The sequence below is a fragment of the Zosterops lateralis genome (assembly GCF_965231275.1).
Source record: "Zosterops lateralis genome assembly, chromosome: Z".
Lineage (NCBI taxonomy): Eukaryota > Metazoa > Chordata > Aves > Passeriformes > Zosteropidae > Zosterops > Zosterops lateralis.
This window is the reverse complement of record NC_139800.1, coordinates 32266270-32285654: the sequence shown is the minus strand read 5'-3', so window position 1 is coordinate 32285654 and position 19385 is coordinate 32266270. Positions and strand designations below refer to the sequence as shown.

The following is a 19385-nucleotide window of genomic DNA, read 5'->3' as shown; positions in this document are numbered from 1 at the left end:
CGCCGCGCAATAACGCGGGCGCTGGAAGGACACGGCGGGCACGGCCGCGGGAAGCTCTGCGGCCCCTCGGCCAGCGGGGCCGGGCACGGTGGCGCGGAGCCGCGGCGCAGCCGGCGCTGGGGCTGCAGGACGGACGAAGGACGGGGGCTCGACACGAGTTTGGGACGACGCGCGCTCGCTGTGACCCGTCCAGCCGCATTGGCAGAGCGCCCCCGGAGCGGGCGGCCCCGGGGCACGGCAGCCGCCCCAGGCGGGAGGCAGCGCGGGCGGGGCGGCGGGGGCGGGCGCCGAGGGCCCGCGGGGCGCGACCGGCGGGGCGGGCCCTGCCATGCAAACGAGGGGGGGCGGCCGGGGCGGGGGCAGGCGGCGAGCGGGGCCCCGGACGGAGCGGGCGGGAGCGGCGGGGCCGGGCCGGAGCGGGCCGGATCGAGCGGGAGCGGCCGGGAAGGGCGAGGGGCAGCTCCGCCGCCGGGCTGTGAGCGGCGGCCGCAGGGATCTCCCGCGGCGGGCAGCGGAGAGGGAACATGGCGAGCGTAGGAAACGGCACGGAGGAGAGCGGCGGCGGCGGCGAGGAGGTAAACGGAGGGCGACTGCCGAGGGGCGCCGGGCGTGCGGACAGCGAGCGGCCGGCGGCGGCGGGGAAGGCGCGGACAGGGGTCCGCTGCACCGGCCGTCCCGGTCTCCACCTGCCCGCGGTGCAGGCTGATGGGCGGGCGGCCGGACGAGACAGGGGCAGGCCTGGCCGCCGGTCTAGGGGCGAGTCCTGGAGTTGGAGAGAGTTGTCCCGGCAGCGGGGCCGCCCGGAGGCGGCCCCTTCCCTCATTCCCCTCCTTTGGTGTGGTGGGGTTTTTTTTATTATTATTATTTTTTAATTTTTTAAAATTTATTTTTAATTTTAAAAAAATTAAATTATTTTTTTAAATTTATGTTTTAATTTTTTTTTTCCTGTGAGCCCAGCTCTGCGCTGCTCCGTGCGAGCGTGGCGCGCCGCCGCTCCGGTGCGCGTCCCCGCGGGCGGGCCGGGACAGGTGTGCGGGCAGCGGCCACTCCCGGCTCTGTCCCGGGCTGCCCGGGGCGCCCGTGTGCCTGGGCTCTGCCCTGGGCGCTTTATCTGCCCGGGAAATGCTGTCAGTCACCGCTGTAGTTGATGTAAGATGCGTTTGTAATTTCGCCGTTATTTTATTAAAGGTCCTTCAAAACAGCCAGACAGAAATCCCTTCAAACGATCGCTTGAGGATTTTCCTTGTTAAACTGTCAGTCTAGGAGAACACGGTACCGGGGTTCCTTGACAACACCTCTCGGAAACTGGTGATTGTAAAGTGTTGTCCTAAGGTGGGCTTTTGGTACTGCCAGACTGAGGCAGCTTTACCTGGAACGTGCTTTTAAACATCGATGGCAGTCCTGGCGTGCGTGCCTGGGAATAGAGACTTGATTTTTGACTGCACAGTCTAGAATGAACGATTTTAGTGTTGCATGCATCCAGCAGTTTCTTCAGGAAAATTGGCAAGGCAAATCTGCCCAAATTTTGCTGAAGACAGTTTATGAATGAGTACGTAATAGCTTGGGTTTAATTCAGTGCCCGGTGTTTGAGATGTGGCAGTGTTTTATACGATGGGACAAGTGACTAATGCAGGGCTTGCTGTGCTGGGTAGTTCAGTGGAGCTAGCTTGTCCTTGTTCTTAGTTAGAGAACGGGAATGTATGTTAGCCTGTATTTCAGAGCATGCTGTGAAAGTTTCTACTTCGTAAGGTTATATGTGGCAGCAGTGAAGAGGATATGAAATGCTTGAATTTGAATTTGCAGAGTGAATCACTGTAAAGTGATAAAGTCATCTCTGTGAAGCTGAGATTTTTTTTTTCCAGAGTAGGGAGAAAAAAGTTATTAACTAGCTCTTGCAGCTTTCAGTAAGCAAATAGTCGAAATTCACGGTTGTTGAAACAGATAGTCAGCAACTTCGTTGTAGCCTGGCTGTTCTGTGTGAACATAGGAAAGAATATACTTCCTTGAGTTTGGTGTTAAATGTTGATGCTTTTTAGAGGAAAAGAAGCTGACATAAAAAACCCAGGAAAGATAGGCATAAAAGACCATGAAAGAGGCGTTATTTGAGCAATACTTTGCAGAAAGTGTAAAGTTTTCTCAGTATAAGCCTGAAAGATCTCATGCCCTTTGCATGTGCTTGATTCTTTAGAATCTGAAACAGGCCTGTAGTGGTAATGCAAAAAGTACTTAGATTTTTCCTGGTCAGATTCCAGAGTTCAGGAGGAGAGGGCAGATGATTATCTTGGGGATAGTCACTGCTTTTCTAACAGAAGTTGTTTAGACCACTGTAGACTATCTTTGCCTACAGGTTCAGTATAGTCTCTTTACTAACAAATAAATGAGCTTGTTGTGATTTCATGCACATAGTAATTGTTTTTAAGTGTCTTAGATTTTTTTTTTTGGTGTTTGCAGTGGCTGTGATGCTGAGAAACAGAGGTAGCAGAACACCTCTATAAACGTTTTGTTTATGAGCTGCATGCTTCTAAATAGTGTTGTTTACACAGAGCATAGTGGATGGTAGCTCTGCTTCCTGATTTAAGTGTAAACGCTTAGTACCGTATGAATATAGCTTTTAGCATAGAATTTTGCTTTGCAGGGACTTGTGAATACTTCTCTCCTGAAGTTTTAAAGAGGAGTATGTTAAGCTAAACCTTGAAGTTGTTTCCTACTTAACAGGACTTAGACTAGCAAGAACCTTTCTTCTGAAATCCAAGCGTATGGTACCAGGTAGCTGCCCCTTGCTGTAGTCTGTTCCTGAATAAAGTTTGTGCTTTTCCTGGTGCTTCTTGCAGCTCAAGGAAGCGCCAGATATCATGGGTTGGTTTTTTGTTTTGTTTTTTGGGGTTTTTTTTGCGGATTTATGTCTCATTGTCCTGCAGCAGTGGCTTTCTGGTGGGAACATCAAGAAAATAGTATAAAGTGCAAATAAATCTTTGGATTTTTTTTTAACCCAACTAAGAGAAGTGTATTAGTCTCTTGGTGTTTTTTATTTAAAGGAAAAGAAACCCACCAAGAGGAACCAAAGACTTAAGACTAAGAGGCTGTATAAATGAGCTAGTGTTATGGGTATACCATCTGGAAAAACAAATTGCTGTTAAACTCACGATTTTCCTGAGTGCAGTGTTGCTTCTGTGGTGTTGAAGTGTGTCTGTGGTCATTCTCTTCTAGGGAGCAATTTCCTGATTACTACATGATTAAATTGCTGACTTGTGGTGTGGCCGGTTGTGAGCTCAAACATGAAATACCATCGCCACTTAAACTGCTGTATGATACCGAATTCACCCCCTAAAAGAATTCATACTGGTATTCCTTTGGAATGGGTTGGAAATATAGGACAGATATACTTAATGTTAAGGGCAAAGTAGCATTCCCAGCCACTAGAGTCTTCAAGCAAAACTTTAATTCTTCTCCCCATTCACCCTCTTCCCATCCCCCCTGCTGCCCCCCCCCCCCACTGTCTAAAGATTACTTAAAATAGCGGGACAGATCTGCTTCCCATTAAGTTCACTCTTTGCTGCCCTGGTTTTTCAAAGTCTTAAAGCCAGCTTAATTGGTTACTTGGGGATTCCCTATCAATTAAAAAAAATTAACCCACAAACCCAACCAAGGTCCTTATACATCTGAGGGTTGTGGCTAGACAGAAATGTTTAGGATCAAGAAACATCTAGATGCTAAAAGAATTCCTGGCTTGGCCAAAGGGAGCCAGACTAAGGATTATTTACAGATCTGAAGGTGATTTGGTGTCCTTGCTGTGGTAAAATCTTAAGGCTTTGTCCTGACTTTGGCTGGGATAGAGTTAATTGGTGCAATGTTGTGTTTTGGATTTAGTATGAGAATCCTTTGAATAACAGTGATTTCTAGTTGTTGCAAAGTAGTGCTTACCCTAAACCAAGAACTTTCTCAGTGTCTCATGCACTGCCAGGTGCGAGAGACCATGACCAAGACAGGTGGCCTGAACTGGCCAAAGATACGTTCCATACCCTTGAGCATCATGCCCAATATATAAACTGGGGGCAGTTGGCTGGGAGGGGCCAGTCACTGCCTGGGGATAGTCTGGATGAGGTGAGAAATTGTATGGTGGATCACTGCATTCTTTTGGGTTTTATTCCTTTCTCTTTTCCCCTTTCTATACTGTTATTAATTTTACTTTATTTCAATTATTTAACTGCCTTTCTCTCAACCCATTGATTTTACATTTTCCACCTGATCTTATTCCTGTCTCACTGGCAAGAGGGGAGAGCAGATTGACTGGCTGTGGGATGTTGGTTGCTGACTGGTGTTAAACCAAGACAGTCTTTTTCTTGTGCCCAACAGGAGGTATGATGAGTTCAGATAACAAATCTGACTAGAATGTGTTAGAACAAATTTTTAAAAGCATTTGTTATATTAGTGACATGGGAGGAATACAGAGATGCTGCTCCCCATTGTAAGGAGAAAATTTGTGCATGCAATCTGTGCTCAGCTGAAGATGGCCAGGACTGTTAGAACAATAAAAAAAGGGTGGTTTTTTTTTTGATATGTCAGTAGCAAAAGGCAGTGCAGAAATAACGTTAGCCCATTACAGGATGAGGATGATCACGATCACTTCACAAATGGAGACATAGACAAGGCTGAAAATGGGCTAAGCATGTCCCAGCACCCTGAGCTGGAGGACCATGGCCATGAGCATGAAAAACTAGCTGGATCCCCAGAAGTCTGTGGGGCCTGATGAGATTCAGCCAAGAGTACTCAAAAGAGCTGGCTGATATCATTAATCACAAGATCTCTTTCAATGATTTTTGAATGATCTTGGGAATCTGGAGAGGTCCCAGTCAGTTTGCAATCTGGCTAACATTTTCCCAAGAGAAGGCACTACAAAGATGATCCTGCAAACTGCAGGCCTCTCAGTCTCGCTTCAGTGACTGGTAAAAGTGTGGAGAATACTATTCTGGGAATTACTGAAAAACAAGAGAAGGACAATGCAGGTGTTGGTCAGAGCCAGTATAGCTTCAGTAAGGGAAAGTCCTCCTCAGTACCCTCAGAGGAAGAGAAGGTCTTCAGATATGCCAAGAAGGTCACAGGCTCTCACTCCAGTGGTGGTCATTGCAGCTGAAACAACCCTTACAGGTATCAGTCACTTGTATAAACAAGAAGAAATGGACACAGAAGTTAGCTCATAATAAAGTAGGGTGAAGCAGGGCTATCACAAGAGCAGGAGGAAAAGATGGAAGAGAGACAGTAATTCAATACCTATCTCTGAGTAAACTGTGGAATATGTGAAGAGACTTCAGCCATTGTCCAGATGAGCACATCGTTATCTGCTGGCTCTGGTGCTGCAGTAACAGGGCTAGTAGCTTGGAATTTTAGAGTAGAGGAGCAGCAGGGATTTCTTTCTGCAGAAGGGGCATTAGCAAAGCAATTAAGAAAAGGATACGTCATCCTCTGGACATGACTTCTGTCTCGTATGAAGGAGAGGTGTGCTTTCAAGGCAGATGTTAAATGTCACCCAGGCAAGTGGACCACCATGTTTAGTACTTGAGGGAATTAACCATGCTAGAGATGATTTATTATGACCAAAACAGTGTACAGTTACCCACACATCCAGGTGAAATCTAGTGCACATGACCCATTGTGGTGGTAATGACTGGAGTGCACCATGCACCATTGTTGTGTGCCACTTTATTGGTGGTAATGAGACAAAGCTGGGTCGCTGGGAGACAGAGAGGCAGTGGTGGTGGGCAGAGTGGCTTGCCAGCTCTGGTAGTACTAAGTCCCTGGCTGTGCTGGTCTTTGCTATGGAAAAACTGCTTGAAAAATGGGAAAAACTGTTCCAGAAGTTTCAGCAACAAAAAAGATAGATCCTACTCCCCATTTGTATGACATACTATCTCTGCTCTTAACAGTACGTGTTCTTTTGCTCAAGACAGAGGATGAAGAAGGTAGACACAGTGTGTTGCTCTGTGTTTTTATCTGACAGATCGCAGAGCGGAGAAACTGGGATAGAAAACCTACCTTTGACCCTAGAGGCATTGGTGCTTGAATTGTAGGGAAAAATCAATCCCATGTAGTTTTTTTACCAGGAAAGTTGTTCCTCTAGTCTCCAGTGGGCAGTTCACCAGAGTGGGAAGTCCTATCTTACTCCTATTTTTTGGAAAGAAATTCTAATCTTGTTTTCTTTATATGAAATGGACAGTCCAGTGATCAGGAGTGGAAGGGCCCTTCTCCAGCCAGGTGGAGGAGGGAGGCAAGCATTTTTATTGGACTCTGTGGATCTGATGGCCTAGCATGTCAGACCCATGGGTGTATAAGGCTCTAGCAGACACCAGAGCACACTCAAGCTGTAAAGAGTTAGAGCCCATTTGTACTTTTGGAATGACAAGGGCATTCCAGTAGCTGATGGTGTTGGAGGCTGAAGTGAGCTTGACTGGGAATGAGTGGCAAATGATGTACCTTACTGTGATGGCCCCCAGAGGCCTGTGCATCCTTGGCACAGGCTACTTCAGGAGGCTACATTTCAAGGGCTCAAAAAGGCGCCGGTGGGCTTTTGGTGTCTCTGCCTAGCACCAGCAGAGACACCATGGTTCTCACGCAGAATCTGATCAGTCGTCTCCAGAGCCAAGGAGAGATCAGCAGGACCCGCTTACCCTTTGCTAGCACCATACAAGCAGTTAAATCTAAGGGAGAGTGGAGTTTGACAGTAGACTCTTGTGGCGTGATCAAAGTCATGCCACCTCCAAGTGCTGCTGTACTGGACATGCTGTGACTTCAATAACAGCTGGAATCAACTGATATTGTTAATGCATTTTTCTCAATCTCTTTCGCAGCAGAGTGTAGGCCAGAGTTTGCTTTCACTTGGAGAGATGTCAGGTACACCTGGAACTGAGTCCCCCAGGCGTCACAGCCCTGCTCGAGGGCTGGGGTGGGGGATGTGAGGTGTGATGGGGTGAATGAGCATATGCATGGTATTTAGTTGCCGGCTTAGTTGTAGGTACAAGCCATGACAGGCTTGTATTAAGGACAGCTTGGCCAATTCAGCTAATCTGCGCCTCATCTCTAAACTAAGCTATTAAGGAAAATTTAGGTAATGAAGGTCTTAATGATGCATGTTGTACTCTTTTGAACTGCCCAAGCAGGGATAAACACTGTATAGTCTGGCTTTACTAGCCTGGCCAGTTTATCTTCAGAGCTAATTTCAAATGAAACCAGCATCATCTTTTAATTCAAAAGCCGGTTAGTACTTGGTTTAAGTACTCAAGAGTTTCATCCACTGCTGTAGCAGCTGCTGCACTTACGATAAAAGAACTTGCTAGTGGTATGCTTCTTTACATCGGTAGCTTAATCAAATAATGCACTTTAGAATGTGCAGCACTGGCTATTTTCTCTCTCATGTTTATGCTGAGGATTCTTCAGCAGTCTCAGTGGTGAGAGGCGATGGTAGCTGCATTTCCACAGAGACTTTGAGAAACCGGAAGCAAGCTACTCTGCTGCCTTTTTCACCTTAAAAACTAGAATGTGGTGGGAAGTGGTAGTTGGGGGTACTTCCTCTGCTGAAGGATAAATAATTTTTTTTTTAAACATCCTCATCTGACTTGTATGGTTTTGTTTCTTTGAGAAGTAGACTTTGGTCAACTGAAGAATGTAAAATTTGTACTCTGCTTGTCTTTTTCCAAAGTGTTGTTCTTTGGCACGTGGCTCATCTATTTTTCCAGGTTCTGTGTTGGTCTTTCTACAGTCAGAGCACATCTGCATCTAAGATGAGGATCATTCTGTTTCAGCAGCACAAATGGAAAACTAAACATGACTAGTAATTTCTATTTTATTAAATAAAATTAGGTTGCTGTGTCTCCTTCCAAGATTCTGAGTTTCTTGAGTTCAAATAAGTTTGCTTTACTTATACCTGTTGAGTATACCTGTGTACCTGTTAAGAGGTACTGTGTTTCCTTGTGACTACTATTCAAAATAACGATATGTACTCCAATTTTATACTACCTGTGTTGTTCTGAGATGGCTTACTTGTATTTTTTGTGATTTTCTATTTCTTATTTACTTCCTGGAGTCATGGAATTGCGATCCTTGGTTGACTGCAACCGAATCTGAAAGCTGGGTAGCCAAAGAAACCAAGTCTTTATTGATTTACTGGAGGGAAAAAGGAGTATGCAGTATTCCAATTAAATTTTCTTATTTAATATTCACTATTATTAACCTGTGAGTCGTTTCTCTTCAGAGGTAGAGATAAAAAATGCAGAAGATATGGGAAAAGGTGAGGTGAGATCACTGTGGAAAGAACCATGTGCCTCTTAGGGAGAAATAGCTGATGTAAGTTGGGAAAGCTATGTACCTCTGAAGTGAATTTTTAAAGAGAAGTAAATTTTTATTTTACTTTTCTGAGGTTTGGTTTGGTTTTTGGGTTTGTTTGTTTGTTTTCTTGGATGAAGGGTGTGAAGTGATGATGCTTAAGTACCTACTTGTATATGAATGGAAAACAGTATAACCAAAAGGAAGAGTTAGCTGTTTTCTTAAAGTTTTGGGTATCCTTTGTGTATCGAACTGCTGCTATTCTGGTGTGGGAAGTAGCATCCTATATCTTTCCTTGGAGCAGTGGAAGTTACTGTCATTACAATTGTTAATTGTACAATTGCCTTGGTAATTGTAGCTAAAAGCTCGCCAGCCACTGTAGAATCACAGAATGTTAAGGGATTGAAGGGAAAGATAATCTACCCACCCCCCAACCCAGGGCAGGGACACCTCCCAGTAGACCAGATCGTTCCAGGCCTTGTCCATCCTAGCCTTGAACGCCACCAGGGTTGAGCCGTCCACAACTCTAGAAAGACAGCTGTATTTCTTCCACAACCAATATGGAAAGACAGTTCTGTTTCATATATAAGCTAAAAGGGGAATGATTTGCTTCTTGTAGTTCCAGTCAATCTATGTGAGAGTTATGAATTTGTAGAAACGTGTTTGGTTCTGCAAATGTTTGTTCTTTTTTTGCTGACGTATGCAATGAGTTTTTACAATATGCTTGTAAAAACTCCTAGATCTGAGGAGCTTGTTGAGATGGCTAGAAGTTGATGCCTTGGCTTTGATAAAAGTTCTTGCCAGGCCCCTCTCTTGGCAAAGAGGTTATGTGTTGAAAGAGGAAAGGGACTTAGTTGCTTCTTGGCAGACCGTGAATTACTTACCAGCATTGGCCAGGGTGACTCAGCATAGGAGTAGGTGACAGGCATGTCTGATCTTACACCTCCTGTCTTAGGTAAATCCCCTATAGCTTGCCTAACCATAAGGATGTATTGAAAATTTCCTTGCTACTGCAACTAGTATGGTTTTCTTTTCCTGTGTGACACCAGCACAGGGGGTAGCAATAAGATTGCCGTTGTTGGTGACAGGCTGGCAGGAATACAGACCAGCAGACCATGCCCAGCAAATTTAACACATGCTGTTTCTTCTAGATTAATAGAAACAGAATGATATTAGAGGGAACAAAAATGTTGGATCACCACACGCATTTTGAAAAGGCAGCAAAACTGAGCAGCTAAAGACTTGAGAAGATTTGAGAAGCAGTCTGAGAGTTGGACACACGCTGCTGTTGGTATGTGTTCTGATTAGAACCTGGACATAGCCAAGACCTGCTTGCCACAGTTGGTCGTGTCTGCTCCAATTGTAGGGGATGTGAGAATTTGTAAGAGCTAAACATTCCTTTTCTAAGCCCTCTTAGGTTCAAAAAAAGGTTTCTGCTAAGTTAACATAAGTAAATATCACTGACATGTGAACTTATGCCCAAACACCAAGTGCTAATGGTAAAGTTTTCTTAGCAAGCAAGTCAAGACTTGCTTGTCATCTTATTCTGGAGTAAGGAAGTAGTGCTATTACCCCATACTAACGCAAGATAATCTAATATTTTAGTAGCAATGGTATTTTTTGTTGTGATGCGGTGAATGTATCATGTTTTTACTCCAGTTCTCTTACGCATTCACTTATAAACTTTTGCAAGCCATTGTTTGGGTGTGCAACACTCCTTTGATTTCTTGTCATCCCCAGAAGTCACACACACTCTTGGTCTCCAGAAATCCTCTCACTGGAGGGTGTACAAGGACAGTCTGTCATCCAAACAGAGAGGTTTGTGGAAGACCTATTCCTGAAAATAATTGTGTGTCTGACAACTGGTTCTTCTAAAAAGTGTAGTGTTGGGTAGGTGAATAGAAATACTTATCAGTAAATAGTAGTATGCCAGAGGAAAGAAAAAAATATTCCTATTAGCTTTAGTTGAGCAAAGTGAGATTATAGTGGTGATAGAGTATATCACACTGGCTTTTATTTACACCAAGAAATAATGGACTAAGATGAAGATGTTTTATTTGGATTCTCTCCCTTAGGACTCTCACCAAATTCAGGGAGGCAGCTACTTAATGACTTCATGGCTGTGTCTGTGTTTGTTTGTTTTTGTTTTGATTTTGTGTTTTTTTTTTGTTTATTTGTATGTGTTTTGAGATTGGTGGATTTTGTTTATTTTTGTTTTTTGTGGTTTTGGTTGCTTGGTTGGTTTTATTTTTTTCCCTTTTCTGCAAACTTAGTAAGTTTGCAGGCCTGGAAAATATTTAATATTTTTTCTCCCCCCTCTTTAGTATGTATGGTAATTTATGGTTAAATGGCTGCTCCAAAGTCCTGTGGCAAAACTTGAGCTTGCCACTGGAAATAAGGTGGAGAAGTAGAATTACCAGTTGTGGATTTGGAAAATCCATTTCTTTTTAGCTGAATATTAAGCCCAACTGACAGCTCACACAGCCACTTGCTCACTCCCCCACCAGTGGGATTTGGGGGAGAATCAGAAGGGTAAAAGGTCGAGAACTAATAGGTTGAGAGAAAGAATGTTTACTAGGGAAAGCAAAAGCTGTGCACAAAACCAAAGCAAAGCAAGGAGTTAATTCAGTGCTTCCCATGGGCAGGCAGATGTTCAGCCATCACCAGAAGAGCAGGACTCCCTCCCAGGTGACAGTGACTTGGGAAGTCAAATGTCTTTAGACACTCCATAGATTCCCCTGCTTTCTTCTTCCTCCCCTTTGTGTACTGAGCATGATGCCGCATACTCTGGAATATCCCTCTGGTCAGCTTGGGTCACCTGCCCCTGCTGTGTCCCCTCCCAACCTACCATGTACCCCCAGGTTCCTCCCCAGACCGGAATACAGAAAGCAGAAAAGGCCTTACCTGTGTGTAAGCTCCTCTCAGCAGTAATGAAAACATCTCTCTATTATCAACTCTTGTGTTCAGCGAAAATCCTAAACACAGCCCATATCAGCCACTGTGAAGGAAATTAAGTCTACCCTGGCCAAAAGCAGCAGTGAGGTCTCTTACACAGATGTTAAAGGTTCTTCTAGCTCAGCTGGCTAGAAGGAACTGAAGAAACATGCAAAAACTGAAGTATTCCATATTTTTGACAAAACTCTCCAACCTTAATTTGGGGAAACAGTAATTTGTTACAGAAACAATATAAAATTACTTTGAGAAAAGTCATATATAATATGGAATGTGAAACTGAAGTGCTTTTTTACTTTTTTGATAAACTGTGGCATAACCTAATACTTAATGAAGTAGAAGTTTTTTTGCTCTTTCCAGTAAGAAAAGTATTTAGAAAAGTAATTCTGTTAACTACATTGAGGGAGAATGATGGGGTTTGAGCCATTTTAATCTAAGTATTATATTATTGTTAATAGACAATAAAGATGTAATCTTATAATGTTAGATATTATGTTCCTTCTCAAGAGAAATGTGAAAAGTTTAGGAACTAAACTTTGGAGACAAAGCAGTCTGCCTAAATTTAAGTGTGCGGTTTGGACCAGAGGAAGAACTTTAAGATAAGACTTGGTGGTTTAAGCATATTGCTAAAGAATATTAAAATCTGTGCCATGTCCAGATGGAGAATCTTAGCAGAAACATACCTGCCCGTATAGTCCTGCTTGACACAACTGAAGTAGCTGGCTCTATTAAGGTGTGGTCTGCTGGGTTTAAGCAAAGTTTTCTTAAAACCTTGAGAAAGAGACATTCAGTAGCAGCTCAGTATGTGTCTTGTAATGTAGTTTGAATTAAAGTGCCATCTATGGTTATAGCTCTGGAAATTAGCTCCTGGCCATTCACTTCTAGAGGATGGCATACTCAGTTTGCTGCTTTGCCAAAGTGCTGTATCTTCTGTTAAATGTGAACTATGTAATTTCACGTCATGCTGAGTTGAAGGGATGGCCAAAGTTGTATAGTTAAGCTTCAGAGTGAATGTATTTCTCAGCAAGTGGAACCAAAGGAGTCTTAAAATCCAAGTAAAAAAAACCAAACAAAATTATGATAGGGTGTTTAAAAATCCATTTTACTTATTTGAATGGTGGGATTTTTAGCTGCTGAGTTCATTAAGTTACATTTTGAATGGAAGTGCAAACTAAATGCAGATTTCCTGGCTTAGTTCTTTCTTGTGAACTGAAAACAGAACTATAGGGTCTATGTCAGTGTCATAAATCAGGTCCCAGGTAGGAGGATCTTTCTGAAAATTGTACTCTGTATTTATTCACTTCTGCAGTTCAGAGTTCCACTGTGAAAGATTTCTCCTAACTGCTTTCTCAGTTTGTGCTTGTCATGAATTTGTACACTGGAGCACTGAAAAGGTAGTTGTATTTTTAAATAGTAATGTGTGTGAGTGAAGAGGAGGATATTCAAGTCTGGTCTCTAAGGGAAAGTAGGCAAGAATTACTGGATAGACTATACACCTCTGTGTTCATGTGCCTTGCATTGGGGGTTTCATGCTGAATCAGGATGTTCAGGTTACAGGTGTGTCATCACGGGTAGCTATGCATGGGCACAACTGGAGGAATAGTAAAGAAAACATCATGGGGACAAAGACTAGAGATTACACGGTAGAAGTGGCTTATGCACTTTCTCTGAATAGTTTGAGTTGCAATATGGAACACGGTTTGTGGTCCTGTGTTAGCTAGTTTCTCTACAAAAAGCAGCTTGGCTTGGCCAATGGGATTTGTACAGTTGCCTTGAATTTCTGTCAGTGTTTCTGAGCGTGCGTGTTCTTCTGGTGGAGTAGAGGAAGGAAGTCACCTGACGTAATTGAAAGAGCTGACATCCAGTTGTTAATATTTTGGCTTAGTTGCTTTTTATTTTTTAAACGCACATAAAGTGTTGTTTTGTGTTTGATGTTTGTGAAGCCCTCTGGTGTTACAAGGACAGGTGGAGTGCAAGAAGGGGAAGCTCAGGTTACATCTTGTGATGGCAACCAAGGATATAGGGCTTTCCTTCGCAGTTGTCTCTGAAACATGCTTCTCTTATCCTTGACTGAAAGTTTTGTGTCTGATCCTTTTCCTTTGTTTTAGGTCTGCTCTTTAATGTAGAAGAGATAAAGCAGTTTTATGATGGGAAGATAAACTCTATATTAATTTCATGGTTCATGTCTTTGTAGATCATACCATAGCATTTGATGTCTCAGTTTATGTATATGAGGTGTGGTAGCTACTGACCTTAGATTTTAATCGTTGCAGAATTTTGCCTAAATGGTATCTTTCTAACATTAAAAAATACTCAACCTTTGGTAAGCATTGGTGTGGTCTGATGAAGTAATTAAAAAATCCATGTGAAATTTCAAAAAGCCTTTGCAACAGTATCCACCAATTGATAAAGCCTTTCTGGTATATAATGACTGTGGGCTAAAGTGAAAATAGATAAGGATACTAGCAATAGGTAGAGATCAGCTGAGAGATAAATAGTTTCCTGGCAGCCTGGAAAATTGTCTGTCTGGTACTTCGCTTTCTATAATTTAAAAGAAGTTTTCTACACCTCATATAACATGAGGCTTTTTTCTATTCTGTATCTCTGGGTGCCGGTGGAAGGAAGAAGTCTGCAAGGGGAGTCTCAGTGCTTTGTACTGAAGCATAGTGTAGTTGTGCAGGATTTCCTTTGGCAGTATGTGAGTCACGGGAGCCAGAGGCAAGTGCTGCAGTGTGGGCTTGCTGTAGAGGAAACAGTGCTCTGGTTGCCCATGAGTACTTAGAAGCAGGAGGAGGAGGGAGTCTGTGTGCATGAACAGTTGCCTAGAGGCACTGACATACTGTAAACTTACCTTTGTGGTAAAGTAACCCTTTTGGGTAGAAGGAGTGACAAATCTGGTGACAACTCTGTGTCAATCCTGTCCTTGTTATTGCATGCCAGCTAGAATTCTCAAAGGCTATAAATTCCCCATGAGGTCAGTAAGCTGTATGGGGGTATGCATGCTGGAAGGTGGAAGTGTGACTGTCTGTCAATGTCTGTCAAATGCTACGACTTCCAACTGGGAAAGCAGGATGCTTTCAGTGCGCCTGTGTAGTCTGTCTGGTGTCCCTCTTCTGGATCCTGTAGCTGTCCTGCAGTACCTGAAGAATTCCCATGTGTGCTTGGGAATGGACTGCGTGAAGAATCGATATTGAGGGAGTCATGACGGAGGAAGGAAGGCTGTAGACTTTTATGAACCCTTGATACATTACCAAAATTTAGGGGGCATTATCATGCTAACTATTACTTATGTTGATGAAATTTTGTGCTATTTGTTTTTCTGTTTTATTTTCTTGGTAAGAATTATTGTAACTTCAAGTGAGAATGTATTCTTTTTGTGTTTGTCTCTAAGTAGCCGAGGAAAAACTAACACTTTAGCTTACTGGCTGGTTAAGTCAAGATCTGATTCTGCTTAGCATAATTTGATGTGATACTTGGTCTGAATGTGACACTGTATTTTAGTGTTAGGTGTTTGGCTTTTTTTTTCTGGTGGAAAGAACAAACTCTCTAGAATGCTAGTATAAATCAGTTAATAATTATTTAATTTTATACTAGTGGTGAAGTAATGAAGTTAAATTACCACAACCTTGAGACAGTACTTTTCTGTTAATGAATATAAAGTGGTTTCCAGAAGAGATGGAAACTGATCTTGCACAGAGAGAACAACCTGTGCTCTGGCCGAAAGTTACTGCTTTAATCTTGTATTATAGACACTTTTAACTCCAGATAATGTTGACTTCTAAAGGTCTCTTCTGTTACTGCAGTTAGTACTTGTCGTGCTAATGGATCAGAAAATATCAGAGACTTTGAAGTTCTGAAGTAAGAACAACTTTATCAAAATTAGAGTTGTTGGAGTCACCATTAATGCAGTAAGATCTTCTTTTAAAATAAATGAAACAGTCAAGAAGAGTAACTTAAATTGCTTTTTTCACTATAAAATAGGACCTTGTGGTGCTAAATTTGCAGCAACTGCTGTTGCATTCTTTACAAATGAGTGACCAGCTGTATAGTCAAGAGGATATTTAACTTGAGGAAGACCTCAAGTTAAAACCTAAGATGCTCATTTTTTTTTTTTTTTTTTTTTTTTTTTTTAGTTATATGCAAAGCTGGCCTTGGTTAGTTATAGGGAGGTTGTTTTTAATATGAGGTTAACCTTCTCTGCTCCCCAATAGTGATAAGGTAATGTGTCTTTAATGAGACTTAGTTAAGATTGTTGATTACATTGTGGTTGATAAGCATTCTGGAACATTGTCCAAATATCCCTCTAGGGAATCTGTAATTTGATTTTGTCTGGATAGTGTATATTAAGTGCATGGGAAACCATAATTAGGGTTTTTCCAGGTAGCTTTAGATGTCTATTGGAAGCAGTAAGTATCAAGCATCTTTATATAAAATTGCTTGGTAAAAGTCCAGGACAACACAATGTGCTCTTCCTCTTAGCTATCTGTATTTTACTTTAGTGGGAAGTGGATTCCACTCTGTTTCTTATGTTGATTCAAGACTGTCTCTTAATTGTAATTGCAGCTTGACTTTCACTGTGTCTTTGTGTTTGATCCATCCTGATATGTGTGAATTATGTGTAACTGAAAACTGATAGGTTCTGCCTCATCAGTGCCATCACAAACACTGAAGTATGGGAATGAAGGTGGGAAGGTTAGATAAAACTGCTAAATAGACCTATCCTTGTGGGACAGGAAGCACCTTACTCCATCTCCAAGAAGAGCTTTATTTTCAGGTATTTGTTAAATGGATCTTCAAACCATGTTTTTCTTTCCTCTTCACATAACATTAATTTTATTTGGTATGTTATGTTGACTCAAGTGAGGGCAAAAAGTATCTTAGCTTTTTATCTACTGATACTGTATCTCTTGAAGTGATAACATTTTGTTATCAGCAAACTGTCTAGTGATCCTTTGACAAAACTGAGCTGAAGTTTCTATGACTGTTACCTGGTCGTGGAAGGTTAAACTTGAGAGAGAGCGAGTTCTGAACTAAAATAGATGATAAGTCACTGACTGGGAAATACTAGCCTTGCTAGATTAGGAAAGACCAAGCTTTTTCTGTTGAGTTGCAGTGTGGCTAGTGATTTTCAAGTTGCTCGTGCCTTGCCTACAGCACATTAAGAGAGTAAACACTTACTCTGTTTCTGCTGCTCTACCTTCAATTAGTATCTGAAAGTACTCTCTGTTTGTGTCTCTGAAATTGCATTGTGTCTACCTCTTACACTGAATGAAAAATAACAATAGTCTTATTTGGAAACCAACAGAAGTTTACTAAAAGTTTATTGTTAAGCTGTGTGGCTTAAAGTAGGAAAGTCTTTATTAGATTGGTCTTTCAGCAGTGGTATCTCATCCATGTTTGTGACCACTGTCCTGGAAAATACAGCTGTACCTACTGGTTATGGTGTTCGAGTTATTAGGACTGGAAAGATGTAGCAGAACTCTCACTAACTTTGTAAATATAATAATAGCATCCTAAAATTTGTTTTGATTTCATTGAGGTTTTATGCAGTTTCTGTGGAATGACTGAATGATGGTACAAGATTTTACAAAAACTGATGAGCTTGACAAAAAGTTCTTGCAATACTTAGAAGTTTGTCTGCTGCAAGAAGAATTAATTTGATTGAATAATCTTTCTTATGGCTAGGAAGGACAAACTTAGTGTTTTCCCTTGTGTACTGTCTGTTTTGAGAAGAATGCTTGTGTATCTTTCTGTCTTCTTAGGCTCGTTAGTTGCCTTCGCATTCTTCTCAAATCTCTCTTCCTACAATAGGAAAAGGAATATGTGCCCAGACAAGGTGGTTGTTTGTTTTTGCCTTTCAGTTTAGGATTGCTTGGCAATCAGTTTTGTGTAATGAAGTTGACCAAGAATAGCATCATATGCGATACTTACAGATATTTTCTATGAGAAGTGCACTTTGTTGCAAGCGTACTGAATGTTGAACTCTTGGTTGAGTATATAATTTGTTTGTTCTGTTGCATTTTGGTTTTTTTTTTTTTTTTTTTTTTTCTGGTATCACTTTCAAACAAATAGAAACTCCTGTAGTCTTGGGGATGACCCAGGAGGTTTGTGTGAGACAATAAAGCTCTGATCAGCTAGAAAGATCAGAGCTTTATTGCAGCAGTGAAGTTCTATGCTACTACCTATTCTTCTGCCTCTTAGAAGTGCTTTCTCTGCAGAAACAACTGCAGATTGAATAGCAAGGAGGGGCCACTATAAACAGTAAGGAAAGGTGTCTTGGTGTTTAGCCAACTTTTAAGTGAAATTCTATTCTGCTTTCTTGGACAGCAGAAACTACAGTTTGCATATGAATCCAACACAACACAACAGTGTTGGATATGAATCCAAACATGTATAACTATTGACACCAGCCTTTTGCATGTAATTTAAAGTAGTTGTTATGCTTTACTTGGTGAGTGTGTAACTGAATCTGCTGATTTCCACTTATCAGTCATGAGGGAGAGGTGCTGTTTAAAACAGTAGAAGCTCATCCAGTTGTTTACAACGGTGAGAGCGATGTCAGTTTATTAAAATGTGACTGCCTGGTGCCCCATCTTTACAAGTAGGTTCAGAAAAACCTTCATCTTGAGTCTGCCTCTGGCATGCAACCAGCCTGACTGACAATGTCTGACTGCAGTTCCTTTGGTTGAGATTTGTTCTTGGTCCTGGTTTATACAGTATGACTGTCTAAGAATTGTCTGGCTTGCTTCCAGCTGAAGGCAGAGCAGGAATTGTCCACTTTCTATAACGTGTTGATTAGCTGCTCTTATTTATAACAGTTGTTTCCATTGCAAATGTCTGTTCTCTGTAGAAAATGGGTAGATATTTTCATTTTTTTTATATCTTCTGGAAATTTTTGGGCGACCAGCAGCATCAAAGCGCCGCTGCCTTCTATACTAATTGAGAAACCTTTGTTCTTGTGGTTACTGACATCTAATTTTTCAGCTAAATGACACTGAAATTTGTTTTAATTTCTAATTGTTCATCAGCTCTTTAGTTAACCTAACTTCTAGCAAAAGTGAGTTTTACTTTACCAATCCTTTGTTTCTTCTTGGTGTGTGGGTATATTTCTGGGGTTGTGATATTTGCTGTCTTGTTTCGTTTTGTGTTTGGTTTTAGTATGGTTTGTTGTTGTTTTTTGCTCTTTAAAGTATGACTTCCAGTCACGTCTTGAATGTTGCATGTTCTATTTAGATGAGAGTGAATAAGTAAGTCTGAATTACCAAGTCTCATCTTTGGCTTCTGACTACAGACTTTCTTCATCTGTGGTGGAAAACACAGCTTCTCCAAAACAACCGCTGTTGTCTGTCCACTCAGCTCTCTGGAAAAACGCTGGCAAATTATTTTAGGCAAATAATCTTGGGAATTTTTAAAAAGCAGATAAGTTATGTTTATAGTTCAAACAAATAAATCTGAAGTATTATGTAACCACAGAAATATGTGCATTTTTTCTTTCAGAGGAATGAATTTCTCTTTTCACTTTTAGTATGAAAATTGGTTGTACTGTATGGAGCAGAGTTTGTGCATTTCCATTTTTGTTGCCTCAAGGATATTTCTGTCTCTGGGAAGGGGAAATAATTTTCCTGTTTTGTAACAGCTTCATCATCTCCTTCCTCTTTGAACTGAGTGTTACTCATGTTTTTCTGTTCCTAGGCTATTAATTATTAATACCAGGATCTGGTGTTGAAGTGTCACATAAAGCACCTGTAGGTGACAGAGATGAAAGTTGGAGATATCTTTTCCTTTCTCTGCTACCCCAAGTAGTTTCTCTGCCAAGACAATATTGAAATGATGTTTCTCTCCTATGTTTCTCTCCTATGTTATGTTTTGACAGTAAACATAAAGTTGTAGGTTAACTTCCATGTTATTTTTCTGCTGGTCTGTAGAGTAGACTGCTCTTTTCTGTAAGAAATTGCTATGAAGTATAATGAAGCAGTAGCTAAAATGTTAGGATTTTTAAGCACTTTATAATGCAGAGTATTGTCAGTTCTACAGAAATATTAATAAATGAAAAGCATCTTATTTTTTTGAGATTAAAGCTAAATTTTATTTGCCTCATCAAAATACCTATTCTTTACATC

At 41.6% G+C, this 19385-nt stretch overlaps 1 protein-coding gene across 1 annotated transcript in view; it reads left to right on the top strand.

Moving 5' to 3' along the window:
- The first annotated feature begins 451 nt into the window (after positions 1-451).
- Positions 452-19385, top strand: part of TTC39B (tetratricopeptide repeat domain 39B) — a 68000-nt gene continuing 49066 nt past the window's right edge. The window contains exon 1 of the mRNA XM_083883748.1: positions 452-575. Coding sequence (XP_083739874.1) covers positions 525-575 — 51 coding nt within the window. The 5' untranslated portion in view covers positions 452-524. The remainder of the gene's footprint in view (positions 576-19385) is intronic.